This window comes from Numenius arquata, chromosome 4, assembly GCF_964106895.1.
Source record: "Numenius arquata chromosome 4, bNumArq3.hap1.1, whole genome shotgun sequence".
Classification (NCBI taxonomy): Eukaryota; Metazoa; Chordata; class Aves; order Charadriiformes; family Scolopacidae; genus Numenius; species Numenius arquata.
The window spans coordinates 25,448,729-25,475,080 of NC_133579.1; the positions used below are offsets into that span (position 1 = coordinate 25,448,729).

At 39.7% G+C, this 26,352-nt stretch overlaps 1 protein-coding gene across 1 annotated transcript; it reads left to right on the plus strand.

The window, feature by feature from the left end:
• The first annotated feature begins 28 nt into the window (after positions 1–28).
• IMPA2 (inositol monophosphatase 2) lies at positions 29–21,731 on the plus strand. Its single transcript, XM_074146549.1, has 8 exons — positions 29–281; positions 6,243–6,376; positions 10,926–11,030; positions 12,413–12,458; positions 14,761–14,869; positions 18,411–18,519; positions 18,705–18,856; positions 19,733–21,731. The coding sequence occupies exons 1-8, from the start codon at positions 159–161 to the stop codon at positions 19,846–19,848; spliced, it is 894 nt and encodes a 297-aa protein (XP_074002650.1). The 5' UTR covers positions 29–158; the 3' UTR covers positions 19,849–21,731.
• The last annotated feature ends 4,621 nt before the right edge of the window (positions 21,732–26,352 follow it).

The following is a 26,352-nucleotide window of genomic DNA, read 5'->3' on the forward strand; positions in this document are numbered from 1 at the left end:
GGGCGGTGCCGGGCCGCGGAGTGACAGCAGCGGGGCAGCGGACAGGCTGCGGGGTGAGCGCCGGGCGCCCTCCTCCTCCGCGGCCGCTCCTCGGCGGGGAAGCGGGACCCCCGCGTCCCTCCACCCCGGCCCTGCCCCGGGGCAGCGGAGCCGCCGCTATGAAGCCGTGCGAGGAGGAGGAGGAGGAAGGGGGGGCAGCGGCGGCGGCGGCCGGCGGCGGCGGGGACCCCTGGAAGGAGTGCGCGGAGGTGGCGGTGCAGCTGGCGCTCCGCGCCGGGCAGGTGAGAGCCCCGCCGCCCACCCGGCTGCGCTGAGCCCCGGGGGGCTGCCCGGCGGCGGGACGGAGCCGCCGAGGGGCCCGGGGCGGGGGGGGCGCGGATCGGGCTGCCCGCCCGGCGGCTGGAGCATCCTTCTGCCAGGCGGTTCTACAGGGTGCGCTCCTAAAATTAACAAAAAAAGCAAACCGCAAACCCGGGGGTTTTGAGGAAAGGCCGTGTGGCAGAGCTGGGGGGGAGGAGGGCAGCAGGGCTCGGCACCGGCTCAGCCGAGCCGCCGGCGGAGCCCTCGGCCGCTTCCCTCTGCCGCGGGAGGGCTCCCCATCCCTCGGGGTCAGCTTCCCCCGGGGGCTGCATCCCTCGGGGGCTGCCTCCAGCGTCAGGACGAGGAGGCGCTTCGGATGAAAACAGATTTATTTTGTGACTGCGAGTATTTTTATTTATTTAAAAAAAAAAAAAAAACGGCAGAAAGATTTGTCAGCATGAAGGTGCTTTGGTAACTTTTTTCAAATATACACCCAGCGTTTATTCTGCTTTTGTAATGTTTTGGAGTGTGCTGTGATGGTAAGGTTGAATTTGTGTACAACTGAGGGTTTATGCCATGGTGCATTTATCCAGAATATTGTGTATTTACACATTACAGTACCAGCATTTGTTTTTGAGCAGCTTGTGCAGAGGAAAATAGTCGTGTCAGAGAGGTTTTGTCTTCCTGTTATATATACCAGTGCCTTCAGAGTGACTGAAATTCACTTGGTTGGGATAAATCAGCAGTGGCTCTATTAAGATCTACAGTAGCTTATTTAAGACCTGTGTTTCAACACAGCAGAACGTTAGTCATCTCAGGAGACATCCTGGCCCCGCTGTGTGCAACAGCAAAACTTCCACTGGCTCTAGCAGAACTAAGAAGTGGGATCAGCAGGTTGTTCAGATGAGAAATTGAGTAAAACACAAACCTCAGCAATGCATATTTCTTTTCTGCTTCCATTCTGCTATATTTTGAAACACACTTTGTACCTGAACACTGTCATTTAAGGAACCCCCTTTTCCTTCTTGAATCCAGGACCATGTAACTTTTCCTTAGTACATGTTACTAAACGTATTTTCTCCATGGTGGAAGACAGACAAAGGTGAACAGAATGCCAGAGGAGAGGAGACTTGTTTTAGTAATACAAGGAATAAATGGATAATCTAAATCGGGATGACAGGTCATGCTCTCACAGACTCTCCAAACGGGAGTTTCTCCAGCATACGCATTCTGCCAGCCATTTCACAAGAGAGACTCTCATGACTTGCTCAAACTTCCACACCTTATTTCTCAAAATATCTATTCGTGAAGACAGCTGTAACCATCTCCAACCATTTTAATTTCCCAGAAGATTACAGCTGAGCACCTTTTCCTGCAAGAAATAAACATTCCGGAAAGTTAATCCTTGCATCTTTTTAGTTCCCAGTTTGCCATCGCTACCTTGCAACTGGCAGGAAATGGCTGATTCCTTGGCAGTCCAAATTTAAATCAGTCAAGGATGTTGTTTAAGTAGGACTCTGGAACTGGGTAGGGTTTTTATTAGCTTTGTAATGTTAAGGAATGTTTTAGTTACAAAAATCACCTGAGATCCTTGTGGAAGAAAACGTGCGGATAGGGCTATATCTTTTATTTAAATGTCAGTCCACTTCCAGCTGTTCCCAAAAGAAGCTAGAGATAAGGACACCAAATGCAGTATGAGATAGGTTTGATTGGTCTGGATTTTTTTTTAAAATTGATGGATAAAACTGAATTTTATTTTGGTCACCAAAAATAGTCAATTCCACTGGTCAAGTTCATCTTTTTCTTCTGCCTCTCTTCCCATCCCTCAGACCTCTCCCCCTTCACTTCCATTTGCAGAAATCTGGTTGTACTCTCTGTTTCCCCAGATCTGAGCACTGTCTCCATCGCTGCATGAAATTTTGTCACTCCAGCTTTTTTCTAAAGGCCCTTCATTTCCCAGGTCCATGGCAGGTTAGAAAAGCTTGGAATCATTAGAAAGTGTCTACAAGTCTTGGTGCAGAGGTCAACCTGAAGAAAGGCATGCAAGTCAAGATTTTGGATTTCTGGGAGAAGTTAACCAGTAATACAGTTTCCTGGTCTCCCCTTTTGGCTTACGTGACTGTTTGTTTTATATTGCATCATGTTTCATAAGTATAAGTAAAATGTATCTTCTTTTCAGCAGACGGGCATCTATGCTCTGGAATAGTTTCTTCTAAACTTAAAAGGACAATAAAGAAATGATTTCTTGAATATGTGTCAAAAGTGATGTTGCTGGAGTAACTTCTATGCCCAGGTTAAGATCGTTGCCTCTCTTGCCTGTCCTGTTACTTAGTTCCATTATTTTTGTGAAATATCACAAGCTATTGTTTAATGTATATGACAGTTTCATAATGAGAATGGCTCATGGTTTTGTAATCTTTGTAATTGACCTGCATCAAAATTATGTCTAATTCTCTCTATGAGGCCACATATAGCTGCACTTTTTCAGACCTCTCTTCTGCTTTTTCTGTGAGTAAATTCTGCTTGCTATGTTCATGAGAATGTGGCCATTGGCTTACTATCACTTTTTGCTGAAGAAAAGCAGGCACGACTAGTCTGCTGCTATTGAGAGCACTGAGTAATATTTGCACAGTTCTCTGCAATTGCAATAACTTCACCAAAATTAGTAGATGTACATCCAGGTGAAAACAAGGGTAAGAAACTGAGACTAGAAGCTAGCATGCTGAATTCCACATGAACTACTTTTTTTTCCTCTTTTTTTTTTTCCAGAAAATAATTTTTTGAGGGACAAGAGACGTAGCGGAATCCGACTAACAAAAAGCAAAATTTCCACTGATGTTCTAGAAAGCCAAGATTGTTTTTCTCCCATGTTTGCTTCCAGGGGATATTGTTAGGCTATTTTCTATGGAACATGGACAGATTTTTTTAGCAAACCAGACTGATATTTCCTAAATTTTTTTTCAGATAATTATGCTTTTTATCAGTTTGATTTTACCAGTGAGCAAATATTTCAGGACAATATTGCAAGCAAGTAAATCCCAGAAGTGTGTGGTGAGATGAAACATCTAACTCGAGCACCTCAGTGTACGTGGCTCTTCTGGAAGGTACTGGGGCAGAAAGCATCTTGACCGTCTGTCCTCTCCTTTGTATGATTTAGTGTCTGTCACAAAGGCATTAGGAAAGGAAGAGTCCAGGACCATGACTGCACTGAGCCCTTGCGGCTCCGTTTCCCCTGCTCCATGGCAAATGAAGAAGGGAGCGGGGACAACCTGGGTCTTGCTCTGTGATGTGGTCTCCATGCACGTACTGGTATAAATGCCCCTCGCTTTGCATGTACCCCCAAATGCTCCTAAGCAGGGCATGGGATAAGATATAGCCAATTCTTTGTTAGAGGAGGAGGGGCAGCATGGGCTAAAAGTGTTAAGTGACTCTGCTCTAAATAACCATGCTCTCAAAAATCAACTGCTTAGAAATTGCTGTAAATTCTCCATAAACTGGGGACAACCTATAATACAGTGGTAAAGCCTAGAAAAATACATTTGCAGCCAAAATACAGCACCTTGGTTGCCAGTTTCATTGTACAATAGCGATAAGGAGCAATCAGTTGTTTTGATTTCATCAACCTGTAGTTAGTTCTTTGGTCTTCTGCTTATCTGCTCCCTGTTACCTAGAGAGGGACTTTTATGGAGCTCCACAGTCAGCTGGGAAGACCAGGCAATTGCAGTAGGTATCTACAAACTTTATTGTAAGGCTTTTGCAAGGAGAGGAGTTGAGTGATGCTTTCAAAGTACTCTGAGCACCAGGCTCTAATACTCTCGTAGGCAGATGATTTTTAGGGATTATTCAACATAAATTGAATTCTGGACCGCTCTGAGCTATTTGATAAATTCCTGAAGAATAAAAGCTGTTTCATCAATGGTGCAGGGAATGTGATCTTTGCGTGGACTCTGGCTTGGATCACGTACCTGTACAGGCCAGTGCAAATGCATGTGAGTCGTTTTAATCAGGCCCCTCATAAAAGACAGAGAATTAGAAGGGGCTCATCCATCCCACAACACCACCTGGTACTGCAGGGGTGAGCTAGTACAGATGTGGTGCCCATTTGTGGCTGGTGACTTCAGCACAGCATCATGACTTCCCTCCTGCTCTCCCATAGACACATCAGTTGCACAAGAGGTGGGGAGAAGCTGTCCATCATAGGGCTGGGTAATGTGTGTCACAGCCCCTCAGCATGGGTCTGCAGAGGAGGAGATGGGTGAGAAGGCCATCAGCCACCATGTCTTATCAGAGTCACACCCTTTGCATCTGCAAAGTGACCTCAGGTCACCATGAAACAGACAAGGTTAAAGTTCAAAATGGTCATGAACAACTGGAGAAAGGATCAGAAGTGGAAAATATTAAATTCAGGGCTGAGAGGTGCAAAGGATTGTATTCAGAAAGGAGAGCTCAACTGCTGGAGCAAATGATGAAGAGCAACCAACTGCAGGGCACATCCTCAGGAGAGAGCTTTCACCACTGCTCTTCTTGTTGCAGCAAGTCTCAGGTGTGATCTCAGTACCCTGCCGAGCAGTGGCATGTACTGGTTTAAATGGCTGCAAAAATCTCCTCAATCCATTACATATTAAAACTAAATAGGAGTCAAGAACATGGCACTGCTAAAAAGTCAAATCTTCTCTATGGAAAGGAGTGCATTCCTCATCTATTTGACTATGCAAAGTTCTGGGTCCAGTTCTAAGCAGGGCATTTACTTATATATAGGCAATATAAAAGTAAAGAAGTGCAATTAAAATAAAAGGTATCAGCATAGCAGTTTTTTCAGAATACACCAGCGAGAGGGTTGAAGTGTGTAGGATTTTGCTTTGGACCAAAGAGGAGCCCAGGGGCCTTCCTAGAGCTGTGCTTTTATGCTTCTACGGCAAAAACATTAAGAAAACCATGCAGGGTATTGAGGGAAGAAAAAGATTTAACATTTTAGAAGGGTGTTAGAACGGTGGTGCTGGATTTTGTTAATATAATTCTGTACAAATAAGTGCATCTTAATTTTTGCTTTGTTTTGTTTTCCTGATTTCAAATAGTTTATCGTTTTTACTGGTTAAAAAATAAGTCACCTCCTTTTGCATCCTCCCCTCCCCCTTATTTTTCTTTTTAATGAAGGAGTGGAAAAAAACAGAAAGAACATGGGAAAATTGGGAAAAAGATTTTATTAACTGTTTTCCCATATGTGCATTTGCTCTTGATGTGATTTAGTTCTGAGTTTATAACAGTAAAACCCTTGAAAAGGAGATAAAGACTTTTCCAGAAGAGAATCCAGGGTTACATCACTGGTTCTGTGTCTGGGGAAAAGTCTGATTTTTTGTTTTTTGTTAAATATATAGCGATTCTTTGGGAACTAGTGAGTGATCAGCACTGGAAGTTCCAAAAACCCATATACACAAGAAAAAATAAACTTTGTGTGTCTTTGTTGGCAAAAAAATAAACCAATATGGTTTGCCTTATAGCACGTTTTTGAAAGTAAGAGAGCAGTGGGGTATTTGATTAGTAAATTAAAAAAAAAAAAAAAAAAAAAGAAAAAAAAGAAAAAGGGACTTCTGTGAAAAATTCCTGAGCCTCGAGGCTGCTTCTTATCTTCCGTGTATTTTTTTTTGTAATTTCCTAAATCATGATGACTGCCATCATCCTTTTATTTCATTAGTTGCATCCCATTCATCAATCCTTTTCTGAACTGTCAAGAGAGGTTTTTGCAGAGCGATTCAAAATGCCGTGTTCCCAAAGCCTGCTCATTATCTCAGAAGGATTTTTAGTCAGAAGAATTAGAACAGGCTCTGGTAGAATTAGGCCTACAGTTGGCTTTCAGGATTAGCTATAATTTTTCAGTAAATATATTATTTTAGTGTGCACAGGATGAATGGCCAACAAATCTGATTTGTGAACTTCTGTTTCAGATTATTAGGAAAGCTCTAACAGAGGAAAAACAAGTGTCCACAAAGACATCTGCAGCAGATCTTGTGACAGAAACTGATCATTTTGTGGAAAATTTAATTATTTCTGTTCTGAAAGAGAAGTTTCCCTCCCACAGGTGAGTGCCTATAGAAAGAAACTATCAGTGACCTTGTTTCCTTTAAGAGCTGTGTATCTGACTAGCATGTAAATGGAATTTTAAAAGTCTATATATCTCTCATACATATTAACCTTTTGCTGTTGGACACTTTCATAGGACTCCTGTTTTTTTAGAAAGTACCACTTCCCTATACTTAGTACTTTATATTTGGTAACAGTTATGTTTCTTAGTATATGTATTTAATAGTAATGTTTCCCCTGTAGGGACATCATGTATGAGGGTTTCATATGGATCTCCATGATTTTCAGAATACTGATCTGTTCTCTATTGTATGAGAATTATGCTGATGATATCTATTAAAATACAGCTGAAATTAATGATAGCAAAGGTCCCATCCTGCAGACCTTTCCTGCGCTTTCTTTTGCCATCTCACATAAGCGTTGGCCAGATCAGAACAAGTATTTTATCACATTTACCTTATGTGGTATAGAATCCTAAATTCAGTAAGAGTCAGGGTTGGTTATCATCATCATTTGATGTATATACATAAACAGGATTCAAATTACTATATGGGGTATCAACCCAAGGTTTTAAAAAGAGATCATATTGTTGACTCCTCTTGAATTATTATGGTCAATTTGAAAACAACAACTCTTAGCACATCACATCAGAGAGAGGTTTTGTATTAGTTGGCCGGGTTTGGCTTGATGCAGAGACTCTGCAATCAATTTCCACATTTTACTTCAGTCCACAAGGATAAAATTCATCTTCCTGCAGAGCCTGTGTATCCCTTAAATACTGCATGACTTCCTTCCCACTGTGTGCATCTCTGATGGAGACGAGCCTTGCACTCTAGCGCTGTGCAGAAGTCAACAAAGATGAAAATCTGGAGGGCTCCACTAGTAATCTGATTGTCGGCGGTGCTGCTGGAAAAAAAAAACCAAACACCATAAGACAGAGTAGAAAGAACATTATATACTAAATATGGCTTTCTAAGTACGTGTTGTATGTGATCACATATTGAAGCAGTACTGTACAGCACAATGTGTGGTTCTTGGCTGCGATTCTCAAGACAGTGCCAGGCTTTACAAGCCTATTATTTGTGTAATATTCCTTCTATTATTGCTGGCTGTTCTCTTTTCTCATCTCCACTCTTATGTTGTGGTTTTTTTCCCTTGAACAGTCTGGCAGAGAACATAAAACATACACATTTCGCATAAAACGAAAATAATCAGAAGCACTGGAGTTACTCAGAATAGGAACAAAAGCTGTAAGGTCAACATAGACCTAGGAACTGAAAAATCCCTGACTTTATTAGTCTGTACAGTTAACTTCTGACTTTATCAGCAAATGAAGGAATTGCCATTTCTTCAAGACAATTATTTTTTGTTGATATTGCTTGTTGGTTTTGGCTGGAGTTTGTTCACACAGTGAATGCATTTATATGAAACAATAGGTTAAAACTAGATTTAACTAGACTACATTAAAACACTTGCAATGAGGAGTCCACACTAGCAATTAAAACTAGATTTAGCTAGACTAGATGAAAGCACTTGCAATGGGGAGCCCACAGTAGCAATCAAGGTTTAAATTAGAGTGCAATGAAAACATTAAAAGATCATTTAAGTTGTCTTCAGTCTGTTCCTTAATCTGGCTGTTGAAAGCATCAATGACGTTTTCTGTTATTTCTCTTTCTCTTAAATTATCTTGATTCTTATGTTCTCCAAATCAAAAAAAATGTATCCTAGGAGCTAGGAAAATTAAAAGGGATCTCATTAGAACATGTGCCATTTCCAGTGTGGCAGTGATGAGTCTTGAGATGTTGGAAACGTACTCAGAAGAGAAGAGAAATATCAGGAAAACCTGTTATAAATGTAATTATGTCCCGTGTTTGTTTCTTCTTCTCTCTGTTGGCTAATGATATGTACCATCTTCATTCGTGCTTCACCCAAGTTTTCATCTTTGCTCGCTCACTCTCTTCAGCACTCTGACATGCTCCGAGTCAGTCTTTTTGAAAGGATACTTTTTCTGGTAGATCTCTGAAGTGTGGATAGGCACAGCCAGCATATCAGGGGCTACTGGTTGAAAAAGGCTATCCTGCTATTTGCCTGTGTTATTGTTACACAAGTTCTCATCTTTGGTGTTAAGTGTGGCCTGAATCCTGTAGACATTAAAACCAGGACACAGCCATTCTGCAGGGCGATTTCCAACTCTGGCTTCCCAGTTTCCTCAGACCCCCATCAGGGCATAGGTGAGGGAGAGCCCCAGTTTGAACCTTCTGCACTCGACCGGGTGTCACTCCTGCTGCAGTTTATGTTATGCTACAGTTTCCCTGCTGTTCCAGCAATGAATTTCAGAGTGGCACCGTGGTATGAACAGATGTCCACTAAGGCTCCGCTAAAATTACCAGACTCATTTTCAGTGGGACAAAACTTTAATCCAGATCTGAAGAGAGGTCAACAGAGCTGGCAGGCTGGCATATTAAATTAACCGCTGTAGTAACATGGTGACCCCTCACACTTCTCAAGCTGTTCCTACAATTTTGTCTCCAGTACTTCAGGCTGAATGTTTTGCTGAGTTTGCATGTTTTTACAGGACAGAGAGCCATAGAGCAACACAGCTGATGTTGGCCTTGATGGCTTCTCGCAGTACCCAGTACTGTATAACAGCAATGGGCTGATTTTAATCCATTAGCCCAAATTTCATAAAACGTGCACCTAATTTGTCCTACATCCATTTTGGAAAAGTTGTTCTTGGAAATCAAGGCTTTCTCAATGGCGTTGCTGTGCCCTGACTTCACGTTAGCATTTCTGTATATGAGGACTGCAGCGTCGCACCCCGCTGTAAGGAAAAGGCGAGGGACTTAAGATACTTGAAGGCAAGACACCTTACACAGAAATACTCTTGTCTTTAAAGAGGTTCCCCATTTCACCTTTCTTCGGCTGGCAAGACAACTGTGCCAGTTTAGGCATTGGCTGGGGGAGCTGGCAAAGGCATAATTTATGGGGAAAACAGACAACCTGAGATGGGATGGAAGGTGCTTCATCTACGAGACAATGAGCTTCCTCTGCAGACAGCAGCGCAGCCAAAGCATATGGTTTGGTTTAGGTGCTAATTACAAGATTTGTAAAAGCAAAAGTAAAATGATACAGCACCAACAAGAAAAATAATGAAATATTTACATCAAGGAGTCTGCAAAGCATTATGTTTGACTGAGAAGTCTAAACAGTTGTTCAAGTCTTTCTAGTTTCTCGGTTGCAGTTATAACACTTTGTCCTTCAGCTGTTATCATTAATGGAGATGAAAATAGTAACAAACACTTCCTACTTCCCTCCTCATACCAACTAGGGCCCATAAAATAGCCCCTTTCTACTGAGGGAAAGGCAAAGTAGCATTTGGAAAATTCAAGAAGTCTCCTCCTGCGCTACCTGCAGAACATTTTAAGCTCATGGTTGCAAGAATTATGTGGCCTCATGCGGCACTTGAGGGCACAAAAGAAGATAGCTGCTGCTGTAGTCCTAGGGAAGCAACAGTTTCTGCAAAAGATGTTTTCTCTTTATTTTATCCATTTTTTTTCTCTCTGTGTCTTTGAGAGAAGCTTTTTTGTCTTCAAGCATTTTCAGGAACTCTGAATACCACTACCAGTTGTTTGACTGTGAAACCAAAAGCAAGATTCAATACTAGCAGTCTGATTCTACCCCTTCTGTACACATAGAACTCTATTCAAATCTGTGAGAGTAGCACCTGCACAACACTTATAGTAACAGGCCCTGAGCAGTTTATGGGAGAGCAGAGATAATTAAGGTCAGCAGGAAGTGTGCCAGAACTGGATGTTCATTTCCCAGGGAAAAAGGAGGAAGAAAAAAAAAAAAAAAGGAAAAAAAAAAAGCGTATCTACTAAAAGAAATTGGGACAGAACAGCAGATGAGCTCACATTTCAGTGTGTGCCTTGTGCATCCAAACAACAAACAAAAAATTAATTTGTTGATTTTCTCTGGGTCATGGGAAAAAGAAAGTTCAGCTTTATAGACCTTTCAATTTCCTGAGTCAGACTACTGTAAAAAATTCAAGTAGGAGTGAGATTGTGGATTTTCTAAGAGTGCATTATTTCGTGCTGACTGATTTTCACTGCAAAAGAGAAGTAGCTACAGTTTGCAGTTTATATTACTTACGGCAAGAGACAGGCCTAATCCATAAAATTACATTCTGCATAGAAAAACCTTCTTCTAGAGTTCCAGGGAATGCCAGTTCAGATCCATTTCTGCATTCATTTTTGTGATTTTCTTAATGGTGTATTGGGAAAGTGAACGTAAATGGGATTCTTTTTTACCATGTAAAATATTGTGTTACAAATTTGAGAACTCTCCTTCAAATTTTCTATAAAAGTTTCCCATTCCAAATGAAAAAATCAATGTGTTTATGCGTACATATAGATTTATACAAAAGTTTTGTGTGTATATATACGTAAATGAAGTATCTCTTCAAAAGCAGAGAGATGGAGTTTGACTTTCCAAGTCAATCTAAGCCAATTTTCTGGGACACTTCTTTTACTCCACACCAAATGCAGGTTTATTGCAGAAGAATCCACTGCTGCTGGTTCGAAATGTGTCCTCACTGACAGTCCAACCTGGATTATTGACCCTGTTGATGGAACGTGCAACTTTGTGCACAGGTAAGGGGACAGTGAACTGGGAAATACATAAAAGAGCAAAATGTAGCTTCTCACAATTCCTCCCCTCTGCTTAAAGGTGTTTTACTGTGATAGGTTTGTTCCTTTGACTCATAAGTAGGAGTCATCCCTTTATCTTTTTGTACCTTGCCTTAATGTATCCGAGGGAGTGTGTGTTTGTGCTGGAGAGAGCTCTAAACTGTTATCTAAAGGTAAGCTAAACTTTCTGCTGATTGCTTAATGACCCAGAGCTCTTGACTCACAGCTCGTTTATATATAACCGCAGGTTAACGTGCAGAGACTTGAGCTGAACTGGAGGAACAAGGCTGTGCTATGATGGCACTTGGCCTAACGCCTTATGTGGTTGTTACACATTCCTTTAAGTAGTGGTGTTTTCTCCCTTTCAAGTACAAATGCTTCATTTTTCCTGGGAAGTACAACCATGACGTATATGTAGAGTAGAACTGAATACTAAGTTGTAAATAGATATTGGTTTTAAATGTCTATCATACCTCTCCGGAAAAAGAAATCTAGGGATCGTTACTGCAAAAATGCAAAAGTTTAATTCATCATTTGAGTGCTAGGAATTGTAAACTAATGACTATTCATAATACTTCTACTTAAAAACCTGAAATATGTTCTGCCTTATAGTTAGTGACTTAACATAACTGCGGTTATCATTAAAAAAACCACCAACAACAACAAAACCAAAAACATTTCCTTGACTTTTGGTGCACTTACAAAGAATTCAAGGGGAGCTGGGGGGCTGTCGAGTGCTGGTGTTTCATGCAATTAAGTAAAATTTTCTCTTTCTAGCAGTATTTTCTTGACCTTTACAGCCCTTTTTAAAACATATTTTCAAGAAATTAATTTATTTCATTGTCAATTATTTCGTTGTCAAAAGGACCAAATTAAATACGTGATCATCACTTTGACAAAAGAGAGGGTGGAAAAACTGGTTTCTCCTTATGCTGATGTCAGCAGCAAGGTATCTCCATGCTACTTAATTGCTGTCTCAGATGCTTGAACATGAACAAAATGTGCTTTTAGAAGGGATGACTTGTTATAACAACATTAATGATTTTATACTGGATAATTCAATTACACTAAAGCAACAAGATCACTAAAATATACAACATGTTTAGTATAAAAGTCCTGATGTCTTCATGTGTTTATTTCTCGCCTTCTCCAACATTAAACTACATTTTTAAAGGAACTGACAAAGTTTAAAGGAACAAACAAAGAGACCGACAAAGAAGAAATAGTACAATGTCAAGAGCATTGTGACACAAGTAAAATCGGAGAGTTCCATGTGGGGTTTTGTTGAATAAGGAGTAAATTGAGAGATTTTTCGTCAATAATACTTCATTTCTTATCTTTCACAGATTTCCAACAGTGGCAGTGAGCATTGGATTTGCTGTTAACAAAGAGGTATGAAGTATGTTCTTTAAGATGGGTACCTGAGAGCTGGTTAGAAGCCTAAAAAACATGTGGGAGCTTTAAATAAATAATTTTTTTAAAAAAAATCAGCCACTACTCAGGTTTTTTCCATGCTTTTTAAATGCATTTGATCATACTGTACTAGTCTAAAATTGTAGTCCTGCAAAACTTACTTATGCAAACTTGCGATTACAAGACAATTCATACAAATTATTATAAATATTATAGGAATTTTGGGGGGGAAAAAAAGGACTACTGATGTGAGCAACGTTTTGTAAGACAAAACCATAATAAATATAGTGGTGCCTATTCATAATTTAAATGTATCTCCCAGTGTTCTTATGTTGTTATTATTATTGCTTCTTTCCTGCTCGCAGTATCTGTGAAAGATAACTGTTGCTACGAAGCAATTCAGAACTGATTTCTATGAAGAGTGCAAAATTATGGGCCTAGTTCATTTAATCTGCCTTTGTGGTTTTCTTAACATAGTAAAATAAGTATATTTCCCACATAAGCTTGGTTACAGGGCGGGGGGAAGTACCTAGCCTTCATATATGCCATTTTGAGTTTCCTAGCTATATTTGTTCATGCTAGTGCCTTTTCTCCAGATGTTGCTGGTTTACAGTTTGATATATACAGAAGAAATAGCTATTCAAATTGCCAAGGAATGTGCCTCTTTCAGCCTAATTCCACAATCTCAAATATATGTATAGCTGTAAGCGAAGCCAGCAAGAATTCTGTACAACAACAACATAGTTTTCAGATGTGGTAGTGGCTCTTGCTGATTTAAACAGAATAAAGTTGTATACTTCTCTAGTTAGACTTTTCAAACATGGCAACTGCAGAGAAACACTTCCATGCTTTTCTGAAGTTTATTCATTCCAAAGGTCCTTTTGAATACTACATATTATTACCAGACAGCTTTCTCTAATATTTATGTTTTCCAGAACACCATTGTGATTTTGATGCTGCATATTTTGGGTTATGTAAACTAAACAAAGCTGAAACAAAAATAAAGAATGATGTTAAATCTCCCTCAGTAAACAAATAGGAAAAGCAGAAAAAAGTAGTAAGCTGAAAGGAGCCAAAGTACACACAGGGGAACTGGCCTGAATGTAAGCCTTGAACAGTACCGAAGAAATTCCTGCAGATGTCTATTAATAGCGTGTTCCTCAAAGAAAACCTTGGTTTAGATGGGACCTCAGGGAGGGAGGACAGTCTATTCCCTTTGAATTATCTCTGATGAACACTGATAATTATTCACATTGAATGGAGGAGGGCAGCAGGAAAAGATTTGGAGTCTAGAACATCTGAGATGTTTTATTGACCTTGTTACCAGCTTCTTCTGTGACCTTGTGTAAGTCACTTAATTTTTCTGTATCTGTCCACCCCTGAGTAAAATACTGCTTATAATACTTATCTAGGGGTGATTTTAGGAGCTGATCATCAAAGTTTGTAAAGTGCTTTAAAGTCTTTTGGTGAAACCTATTAAAGTAATGGAAATATTAAATACTTTGAGTTTATACCAAGGGTCAAATTCTGACCCTCTTCTCGTTGGTAAACAGATACTCCCACAAAATTTCCAGTGTTGCTCATTCTTAAGCTTTCATTGAGGGTCACAATATTTGGTATTTCTCTTGAAAGTACATGGGACTTCATGAGATTCTCACTTTTATGTGTAAACAAAAGGGTTTTGCAGAGAAACATTTGAACAAGTGACTGGAGTGTACGACTTTGATTGAAAAGGCGGGCAAATTAAATGCATCATGAAAAGTGAAGTGCGTATACAAGCACCCACTGTTAATAAACAGTGTGCCATGACTTCTGAGTTGGGATGCCTGACTGATCTTATCTATGTATTTGGGGCTGCAAATCTTCAGGGTCCAGCCGAAGTCAGCAGGATTACTTCTAGGTGTAACTGCTCACCCATGAAAGTAAAGCATTTTCAATCTGGCCTTAGAGAACTTGCATACTTTCAACAAAAACATACAATTGAATTTGAAATCAACTTAGTATTTAACCCATTCTAATGTGAACACAAACAAGCTGCAAGTAAGAGTGTAGAAGATCACGAACAGATTGCGTTAACTTCTCTTTATGAACTGAATTTTATATGACCTATATCTCAATATCACAGTAACAGTAAAATTATTCCAGTTTATTAACATCAATATAATCTTTGATTACATGTACCAATTAAAATATTGCTGATCTTTCTGCCGTTAGTAGTTGTTTATATTTATGATGAGTAATTTGAGTTGCATTCATTTCTTTCCTTTTCAAAATCTTAAAGCTTGAATTTGGTGTAATTTACCACTGCACTGAAGAACGATTATACACTGGTAGAAGAGGTCAAGGGGCATTTTGTAATGACAAAAGGCTTCAGGTATCAAAAGAGACAGGTTGGTCTAGATTTTGTTAGAACTCTAAAAGGAATATGTTAATTTTGTTTCAGAGTTGTTGCAAATCATCATTAGGATAATGAACATCATTATCCTGATGGAAAGTATTTCACCTGCATGATAATTCTGTTGTTATGTGTTTGTTTTTTTCTGAAAAAATCACATCTTTCCTCATTTTCTTTATAAAATATACATCTGAATGTGAGCTATTTAAATAATCCTGAATTATTTTGCTTCATAACCATTGTTTAAAATAAGGAAAAGTGAGTAGATTCACCAGTTTCATTCCGGCTGTACACTGGCATAACTTTTTATGAGCAAGATGCAATGGGAATGGTGAATCAAATCCAGAGTACTGTGGCAGCCGTTATTCACTTAATGTCCAATAAACTTGTATGTCATAAAGTGTATTATGTCTGTAAGCACACATGCTAACAGTAAAGTAAACTGAAGGATGCATGCTTCATTAGGGGTCCTTTAACAGCTTGCTTTTGCGAGGTACGTTTCACCATACAAATAGGTAACAACACTTAGTCAACACTTTAATGGAATTCTTGTATTGGTAAACCAAATCATAGATCTCTCTGTTTACTTAATGATAATAGATAACAATAATCAGATGTGTGTAGGGACATTTTCTGTCAAGCAATCAAAATGCAGAGGAGAACATAACACTCAGTAGTAGACAGAAGCAGACATGTGCCAAAAATGTACATCATTGTACACAGGAGATGGTAAAAATTTCACCCCAAAAAGAGATTTAATGGACTTGAAACACAGTAAATTCAAACTTTTTAACATACAGATTTGTTGTAGTGCCCTAAGCAGACCCTGCGTCAAAACTTTCCTGAATTTTGGGAAGTTTGGCTATTCACCTAAATTAATAGTGAGCTGGGGTCTCCCTATTTGGAGAGATGGAGCAATTTGTAAAGCCAATGACCCATAAGATTTTAATCCTTGATTATACATCAAATTTTTGTCAGTGTTTGAAGATCTCTTATTCCACAGAAGCCTGTGCTGGCAGAGAGTATTAGGAAAAACTAGGGGTCGTCCCAGTTGGGCCAGCTGAGCTACTGTTGAAATGTCCTCACTCAGCTTTGCAGTCAGAGAGTTCTGCTTTCCAGTTGAGCAAGGAACAATTTTGGCACATGACACTTTTGTCCTCCTTTCTCTAGACATCTAGTCTATGTGGGTGTCTAGAGCATAGCAAGGGAAGTGGACCTTCTGTCCTTCCAAATGCTTTGAAATTTTCCTTTGAGAGACATCATTTGGTGGTGGGCAGTTTCCCCAGTGAAGATGGATCTTCTTTAGTCTCACTTCTACTGATGTTTTAAGTGTATAAAATCACAGTTGCTCTTTTGCTGTAAGGACTGTGGCTCCAGTGAAATAAACCAACCCTGGAACAGAAAGTGTGTTTCCCTGTACCTACCACTGGAACTCAGGTGGCTTTCACCAATGCCTGATATGTTGGAGATCCAGGCTGTCATGTTACTTTATGCCTTTTTTTTTTTTCCAGGAAATGTGACTGTTGTATAACAATTGATCTACACTGTGCATTCGTTGTTCAGATTTAATCATTTGAAATCACAGTCCAGGCAAACACTGTTCTTTGTCAATGCCAAATTTTGTAGAGGTCTGGTATGGAAGTCAGGATGCACTTAAATGAAGGATCCATCTTCTCTTTGATCTTGAGTGATACTTTCTTCTCATGCTTAGACTCAGATCAGGCCTTATATGTGCTAATATTGTAAGTGTATTTTCTGGTTTTTAATCTTCTGTGGTCAACAGACTTGGTCTTTTCATCATAAATCTATTCATATCACTGTTAAATCTCTTCTACCAAGCCTCCTTATTTTTCTGGCCTCTATCAGAGTGAGGAGTAGTCAGTAAATTTTCTCTCGTACCTTTAATTCCTGAAACCCTATTGAGTCTTGTGATCAGCCAGTTCCTTTTCCTAAGCAGAGACCTCCCTCTTCCTTGCCTTAGTTTCTTCATCCAATTTCTACCTGTAGCCTTGATGAAAATGGAAGAGATCCATTTATGCATTAGAAATATATTTAATAACTCAAAAGAACAACTGTCTTAGTTATGAACTAGCAATGACTGGTGTGACAATGACTGTGAATGCTTGGTGCATTTCAGCAATGAGGCATGCATTAAATGTTCTGTAATTTTAAATTGGGTCTGTTATGCAAAAAGATCTAAGGCAGGTGGCTTTCACTATCCAGAGTTTTCAGTGATGGCTAAACAACGAATATCCTCCAGCACGCCTGGATTGGTGTTTCTGTATTTTAATGCAGTAACTTTAAAAGTGGTTGTTAAATCTATATTCCTACAGTTAAGCTTTGTGATAGCCTGTAACTCTTCATCTAATGACATACCTGTTACTCACCAACCATTTACCGCATTGCTTGAATCCATAATGTTCCTCTGCAATACTAAATTCATTGGTAGCCTGTTTAATTAAATGATGTCTCACTCCAGCCTGATTTGCCTTTGAAAACTTCCTTGCTACTTCTGCCAAGAAATTTCAACTCATGCAATTAGCTGTAATAACCAGGTAGACGTTCCCTCTCTGAATGAATGCCTAGCCTTTAACCCAGGGTAGAAGGTGACACCTGACACTTGGGCACAGCCTAATTAGTAGGTAATCAACTGCTAAACCTTTGAGTTTTGTCATATTTTTAACGCCTCCGAGTTCAGGTGGCACAGCAGAAGCAGGGACATTTGGCATTTGATCAACCATCTCCACCTACATTGGCATATGCTTGTTACATACTACCACTATTCAGCTTCTCACGTGAGGACTGCTCCAGCACCTTGCAAGTCACTGTGAGTCTCTCCTTTGACTGTACACAGGGCTGATATCTTCACCTGCTGTAGGTCAGAATTGCCTTTGAGCACAATACAAATATAACGTTCGTATATTATATATTACGGTACTGGTTTAGTTTATGATAAGAAAGGCGTTCTTTTAGTCATAAGGTGTCTTCAGTCTTGGAAATGTCAGAACAAAGGAGAGCTATTACTGGGTGACTGGTGATTTAGGTAGAAACTTTTCTTTCCTCTAACTGTATTCCCAAATGTTTATTATTTGTTAACAAATTACATTAAAGTTCCCTATTCAAGAACCATCCTGTTTTCAACTATGATTAGAAAATCATTAGTAGTTACTAGGTCACTGGATTATTTTTAGTTGACTGCTAATGTTAGTGAATTTGCCAAAAGCTGACCGGTCAATGAAATAAAGCAATGTATGGAAAAAGAAGGAATGTAAGAATGCATTCTTGTTTTTAATCTTCCTGTTCTTTTTTTTTTTTTTTTAAAGTGTGTTTAGATCAGACCATTTGATGTGAGAAATCTAGTCTTGCTTGAATTTTTATGCAAAGTTGTCACTTATCCTGTGAAAGAGTTTGGGGTAAAAAAAAAGACATGAAAATTGTTTTTCTGTGAAAAGTCTGTTAGTGTTTAATTTAAAAACAAATTACCAGAATCTACCTGGAAGCTGTTGAATTAATGGAAAGAACTACCTACATTGCAGATATCTCGAAGGCCTTAATTTTAACAGAAATTGGTCCAAAACGTGACCCTGCAACTTTGAAATTGTTCCTGGGTAACATTGAGAGATTGCTCAAGGCCCAAGCACACGGGTAAGATATTTTACAATATATATCTCACATTTGTGACAAAAAGTCATTAAAATAAAACAACAACAACAACAAAAAACCCAAACCAAACAAGTACATTGCACGTTTTTCAATCTCGACACATAGGTTGAAATCAAAGTAATTTTCTGCTTTACGTGACTGTGTTCCCTTCATGCGGAATGGTTTAGGGTCCGTGTCATTGGGAGCTCGACCCTGGCTCTCTGCCATTTGGCGTCCGGCGCTGCAGATGCCTATTACCAGTTTGGGTTGCACTGCTGGGACTTGGCGGCAGCGACTGTCATTATCAGAGAGGCGGGCGGCACTGTGATAGACACTTCGGGTGAGTAAAATATCCTTGGTTTTGTTGACTTTTTGGGGACTCGGTGGCTATTTGGGGGCAACTTGTGTTACCTCAGTACTGTCCTTCTCTGTGGCTGTCTCAGTTCTAGCAAGATTCTGTAGGTTTCTGTACTCTCCACTAGACTCTGGCTGGTTATTTGTAACACACTGATGTGCTTCCAGCCTGGGGTTTCATCACATCAAAGGTCTTCTGAGTCAAACCGTATTTCCATGACTTTGAGTGATTCCTTTAAATCATCAGATTTACAGAGCTAGCCCAGGAGATTGGCAGATACGCTCAAACTCCAAACAGATTTTGGCAGAGACAGCCTCCTGAGAAAAGAGGACTCTCAGGTACCTGTCTGAACATATATGACTAGGAACTACTCACAGGGAGTAGAAGACTAATAATCCAGGAGTGTCTGGATTATTATTTCATTCATTTAAATGGTACACGTCGCAGAGTAATGGTTTACTGGTGACCAATGTGTGGATACTGTGGAAAGATACGGTGGATTAAGAAGAAGGGTATGCTGATCGAACTAATTTCTGTTCTATCCCTTCCTGTTGCTAAAAGAAGGGAAGATTGCATTTGTTGTTGGATACAAATCAGAAATTTGCCCAGAACAAATCTGGACATTCGCTGCTTCTGTTGCATACTTTGGCACTGTATTTAGAATTTTCTGAACTATTTTTTGCCAGAGATTTCCAGATAGGAGTTGCTGAACAAGGTTGTTCCTTCCCACCCTAAAAGGAGCTATGTGTGAAGTTGTTTCAGTGGTTTTGAACCTATGTGATTAGAGCATGGTTTATATTTAAGAATACATTGCCATTTTACATCCCATAAAACAGTTCTCATTAATCCTTTTGTCCTCAGGGGGACCTCTGGATCTTATGTCCTGCCGAGTGATTGCTGCAGGCACCAGAGAGATGGCTATGTTCATAGCTCAGGAAATACAAACTATTCACTACAGACGGGATGATGAAAATTAAATACTTACAACATGGAGTCTGCCCTCCTGAACTATGTAACTCTTGCAAGATGGGTGGCTTAAAGGGTACGTGATTTCAGCAGGATGCTCTCTGTGGAGATTTTCTGTGTCAAATATTTTTTATAAATTTATTACAATGTGGGAAGGCATAGGGAGATTTTTAAACCTTGAAGAATCATGTTTCCTTTTTAATATGTATCTCTTTCAGCAGTATCTTTTTTTATAAGATAGCATATTTTACTTGTAGTAAATTAGTCTCAAAATGAAGTTGTAATTTCATATCTGTGGGGCTGATATTTAGTCTTTTGTAACATGCAGCTAAAAATGGAACTTTATTTTTACAGATGCAGATCTCAGGTAAATGAGCTTTAGGACTGTAGTAAGGACGAGTAGTTAAGATGTGTGCCTACAATACCCTTGTTCTATGATACTTAAGAATGCAATAAAAATGACATTATTGTTTCCTAACTACATCATAGCTATATATCCGTATATATGTATGTTTACATATATGTGTGTCTGTGTGTAGATATATACACCTATACATGTGTATGCATGTGTGCACACACATACCCATGTGTGTATATATATATATATGGGTATCCTGGATGTTTACAGCAATTTAGAGAATGCATAGAAGAAAGCTAATATTGGAAGTTATTTTCAGGTAAAGAGTATAGGTTACTTGTATAGGTTACTTATCACTTATAGGTGATTTTGGTGGGGGCTACCCAAATGGCAAATAACAGAGCTGATCATGGAAAATGTTTAATGATTTTACAAACTGTCCAGCTAGTTCTTGTTTCCCTTCATCCCTCTGCATGGGGATAAATCATACTGTCCGACAGGCCTCTGTAAGATATTCAAACCTGCAAACACTTACTACCATAGAGTAATTATAGTTAAAACCAGGAATATTGAACTCCACTGAGCTATTCACAGTATTAACTATGACACAGTAGGAGGCCAGAGAAATAGAGCACAGTGTCAAGGAGATGCTGATTTTAAAGAAACTTTGAGTATAACAGCAGGATTTGGCCTCTTGCAGGCAAGTTATTAAAAATATACACTTAAGATACTTGCAAAAACTTGTAAATCACATGCCCTTCTCACACAATGTTGTAATTGCACTTTTTGATCAGAGAAACCTGTAAAATCAGTTAAATACATTTCCTAAATGTGCAATTGTTCTCTGTCCTTGAATCTAGGTTTGGTTTTAATTCCACCAAGGTGATAATTTCTATTTAGATTATATTTTAAATCAAGAGCACAGGGAAAATACAACTGTGTCCAGAAAAGTAGTTGAGATGAAATCACTTCTATTTTTTTCTTGAAAAATTGAATTAAAAGGTATCTCTTTTTTGCAAGAGTGCAAACTAAATAAAGGAGCCAGAAAAGTAACTTGGTTAAAAAATTTTAGCTTTATACACTGCATATGTAGACTTTGTAAATGTATTCAGATATTTGCATAGAACATGCAAACTAAACAATGTTTTTAAAAGATAACCTTACATGTGTTTCTTGCAATGAAAAATATTTTTCACTGAATATAGGATAAAATTGTGTGATGTCTTGATGCTTTTTTTTTCACGAGAAATACAAAGTATTGACTGTGTGAAGAATGTCTAAATCCAACTAAGCATTTAAGAACTCATGGTTCCTACCAGAAAACCAATGCTGTCCGTCACAGTGATCAACGTTTTGTCACTGCTCCCTTTTACCCCCGCCATCTCTTTGTACCCCCCTGTTTGGAAACAGAGATTGTAAGCCCTCTGGGGCAGGGACTGTAGTACTTTGGCTCTGGGTTTGCACAGTGCTAATAGGATGTGATTCTGGTCCACAACTAGGCACTGAGGTGCTATAATAATACAAATAATGAATACTAGTAGGCTCGCTTGTCTCTTATTTGCCCTCCCCCCCCCTTTCTGAGCACAGTGGAGATCCAAGTGACAGATGCGGAGCTGGGTGGCACCACTCTGATCCCAGAGCACTTAGCCTTGGCAGCCGTGGTAGCCACCAGGGCTTTACTTGGGATTCTGCCATGGCCGTAAGCCCCGTAAGGAAGCTTATGCTGGCAGGGGATCAAGTGTGGTGGAAGCTCAGCCCCACTTCATCCGCTCCCCCTCCTCGCTCCGTCCCCCCCGTCGCTCTGGGAGAGGAGCATGTGCGAGAAGCTGCTGCATGGCTCCGGTGAGGTTTCCCAGCAGCTCAGCGTACAAAGAAAGGCTCTGACCCAGTTAGGGCTGGTGCGCGCCCACCTCCCAGAGCTCGGCGAAGCAGGGAAATCTATGCATCGACTTCAATGGCACAACCAGCAATTCGCGAGGCTGGAAGCCAAGCGTGGTGGGAAGGGAGAGGTGCAGAAATCCATTCACAGGTTCTCGTTTGTGCCCTGGATGCCGTTTTGGTTTTTATTTGGGCTGTGGTTCAAGTGTGTTAAACTGGCAGTGTGTGTGCGGAGCAGCAATCCCATCTCCCCCACCTCCTCTGCCGCCCGTGTGCCAGTACAAACATTTCTGAACCCTTCCAGTGGACCAGATGAGCAAAGTGATCTGCCTGTAAAGTACCCCAGTAAACAAAAAAGGGATTATTTTACAGACAGATCGTTTTCCCAAGCCAACTCAGCCCCTGGCCACCACGAGCAGCTGACTTCAGGCACCAAGGCGGGTAGCGAGGGGGCAGGCAGGACAGCTACATTCACAGGTGGTGCCACATGACGCCAGTTCAAAGTTTTCATCAAAATGCAGCCTTAAAACTATTTGACTACACATATCGGCTGAAATAAACTGTACTGGAGTTTTTCCTCCCTTCCTCATCTCTTGCTAGCCAGATGAAACTCGCTCAGCGTGCGTGTCCGGCCGGTCGCTCTCCCGGTGAGTGAGTGCAAGCGAGCATTCATCACACGGTTAGTGCAGCACATTAGCCAGAAAATTAAACCTCGCCAAAATGCTTAAACGTGTGGCCCCTTCTCCCTACCAGCTGTTGTAAAATTGCTGCAAATGTTTTCCACCACATGCATATGTTATGGAGTACATAAGTGCATCTGTAATTAGGCATCCAAGATGGATGAAAATTTTCTCCACGAACACCGGCACAAAGATGCCTGTGCTCTGAAGGGCGAGTGCTTCCTCTGCCAGCAAACTGCTCTCAGCTTCCTGGAACTATCCCAGTTCATGTCTGCATCCATCACTGGCTCACTGGTGGAGAACATTTTATACCTCCAGGCTTGCTGGCCTGGTCTCAAATGGTGCTTTCTGGTAGAAAAAGAAGCGGAAATAGCTGTGAACTCTGGGAAAACGGTCAGTGGCTGATTCCTTTGCAGTGTGTCTTGTTGAGCTTGTCTGATTTTTATGTAACAAGTATCAGCATGTTTCATATGTGCTGAAGGACTGATATTTTCCCTCTGACTACACCAGCTAATCTCACAGTATTAATTTACGTGTATTGGAGCACTTACCTAGGGGCCCACAGGCAGTATTCTCCATATTTCATCTAGAATTTGATTCCTGTTGGCAATGACTTCAATTAAAGCAGTAAAAATATCACTTACCACCAACTATTCTGCTATTGGTATTACAGCTATGCTGTTCCCTCAGCAAGGTCGGATCTGTTCCGTGTATGCACAGATGTGCAAGGGGCTCTTTGAATAGTGAAATAAGACTTAAGCCACTATATGAAATCAGCCCAGACCACACCTTTTTTCCTGGCAACTTCCTAGAGCTACCAAGACTGTTTAAATTATGTTTTTCCTTTATGCCAGAAGGGAAACTACATACAAAAATGTGCTCTCTTTAGGTACTTTAGCACCAAGCCTGAAGAAGATGTGAAGAAGTCAGAATTATGGTTCCTATAGCAGTTTCCATTTTACAGTGTGTTGCAGTGAAGTCTTTCATAAAACATCTCCCCAGCACTAAGGAATGCAACAAATCATTCATCAACACTGGAATGAGGAATTTCTATTTTCTTTTAATCCATGAACCAGATATGACAATAGCACTAGAGGATACTGCATTTTATATGTATGTTGTGTTCAACTAGCAAAAGAAGTGCTTTTATCCAAAAGAGGAATCTCTGGATTTCTGTGGGATTTGCTCATGAATTTTTAATTTTAAAATGATTTACAACAGTGGGTTTGTACTTCTGTACTTTACAGCCCATTATATTTACACAGTGACTTTTAGAGTAGAACGGCTTGGAGGTTGAAGTGTGCCCTTTCTCGTCACAGAATGACGGGAAAGGTAAGTATTTCACAACACAGAGAAGCAGAATTCTGTATTTTGACATACTAAATATTACTATTTTAGTTACAAAAAATTGTGTGCTATTTCACTTGTATAGTGCTATGAAATCCAGGCATACAATGTACTCTAGTGCAGTCTGGTAACAAGACAGACAGGCAGACTCACCTCATACAGATGGTATGAGAATTATTTAATGTTCAAAAGGCTCTTTAATTGCAGTCACTTTTGTACAGTTACTGAAATCTGTCCAATTGCGATGAATACTTCAGTGCATACCCTAATATAATGCATTTATACGTTCATTCGCTGCAATCTTTTATGCACACTACCACTGCGTGCTCCGTTAATATCACAACCTAATACACTTTCTTCAGTTGGCTACCAACTCTCAGTCTTACTAAAAGCTGTTACTCTTTTAAAGTGAATACTCAGGATTTATAGAATGTAGCCATTAAAACTATTGCTTCCCAATTCACTGAGACAAATGGATTAAAACCTGAGGTCTGAGTCTTCTTGCCAACACTTACTGGGATGAATTGGATAGATCAGTGGAATTGCACCTGTTTGCAGGGGAAAAAAAGTAGCCAAAAACATGTTTCACAGGCAGAACTTTCTGTCTGATCACAGGGAGGGAATGCCTCTTCCGGTTCCCCGTTTGCAGCGTGGAAAGTTAATCAGCTCCAAAAGGAGCATTTTCCTCCTTCTGGGAGGAAACCCTACCAGTGACAATCAGAATCACTGCTAATGGAAAGGTGCCAATACTATTTGAAAAATATATTATTCATATACATCCATGCAGTCTTATTTTTCAGTATTAATTGAATGATGGAACAATAATATTTTGTTTTTATATATATATATATAAAATATGAAAATGAGACCAGAGTAGCTTTTTTATTTACAAGTTACTTATGCAAAGGCTCACAAAAAATATCTTTAAATTTTTGAGTGTTAGTATCTCCAGCCACGTGTCACAGTCAAATTCAAAGTATGAAGCAGTGGAAAGAAAAACATTTATTCAGACATGTTTGCTAACGTCAAAAGGCTCGCAGACACACTTCACACAGGAAGATTATGTTAGGTATTAAAGAGGTCAGTAGGGAAGGGATAAACTTTGTCACATTAAGCTGGAAACTTCTTTAAGTGTGAAAGGTCAGTGTCTTTTAATGGTGCTTTTCTTTTAGCCATAAATATGTAATGGTGGTATTAGAATTTAAGGCTATTTGAGAAAGCAAAACTATATATGAAAGTGCACTGTTTCCGTATCAGTAACAGAGCAGTCCTTAGAAATACTATGACAATTATGGTCACTTATAAGACCGTGAATTGGATATATTCATGGTGGAAATACTGGTTTATTCTATCTTGAAATGAATTCAAGCATTATCAGCCGGCTGTCAGACAACATGGAACTAAAATCAGAATTCCATCACTTTTGTTTGTCCATTGCAACAATTGACACATTGTTCTCCTGAGAAACACAGATATTCTCTCTTGTCAAGCGTTGTTTAATGTTGGTCTTGTTGAGCAGTACCACCAGACGATGCCGGTGAGCCCAGCTTAAGAAAATGGGGGCCAAAGCCTCTACTGGCACAAGGGGACACAACTTTGGTGACGTTGTGAAGCTCAGGGCATGGCGTGACTATCACCATAACTCAGCAAAACTATCAATTATCTTTGTCAGCTAACAGTCCTCTGCAATACAAATACTTACATCCATGAGGTGACACGAAGTCAGGATTTCTAGAGACACTGGGTGATTCTAAAGTGTTATTTCAGGTGCTCAGAATGCCTCAGGGTCACACCTAACATTTCAGACAACAAATATTTTAATGATTCTTTTGCTGTAAAATATAGCCATTATTATACATACATGTAGAAACTCAGAAATTTAACGTTGGTTCTTTCTTGTCTTGCACCTGCTCTAATCATTTATTATTTGTAAAAGAGATGAGACATGCTACATTAATAGAATATTAGTATTTTGCATTCACTTTTCAAATGTAGAAATAAATATACAACATATGAGGGGTCACCAGTTTTTAATAGTGTTTCCAAAGTTTAAGAGAAAATCACTTACATTTTACTGGAGATTTTTTTCAGATGCATTGTATCCCTGCACTATTTCATCTAGACATAAAACAGCAGTGGGAGGAGGAATTAGTCTTACAGCTGTAACCTGAATTCAAAAGAGATTAAGGCCAGTTATTTACACCAGCGTATCCCCCGCTGACTTGCTAGTCTGTAGTAAATCTGAACCTAAC

What these genes read in the sequence shown, in the direction of transcription:
- IMPA2 (XM_074146549.1), top strand. Translation starts at nt 159, where the DNA reads ATGAAGCCGTGCGAGGAGGAGGAGGAGGAAGGGGGGGCAGCGGCGGCG. An exon ending in TCAGGTATCAAAAGAGACAG is followed by an intron (nt 14,870 to 18,410) that starts GTTGGTCTAGAT and finishes CCTACATTGCAG; the next exon opens with ATATCTCGAAGGCCTTAATT. An exon ending in CACTGTGATAGACACTTCGG is followed by an intron (nt 18,857 to 19,732) that starts GTGAGTAAAATA and finishes TTTTGTCCTCAG; the next exon opens with GGGGACCTCTGGATCTTATG.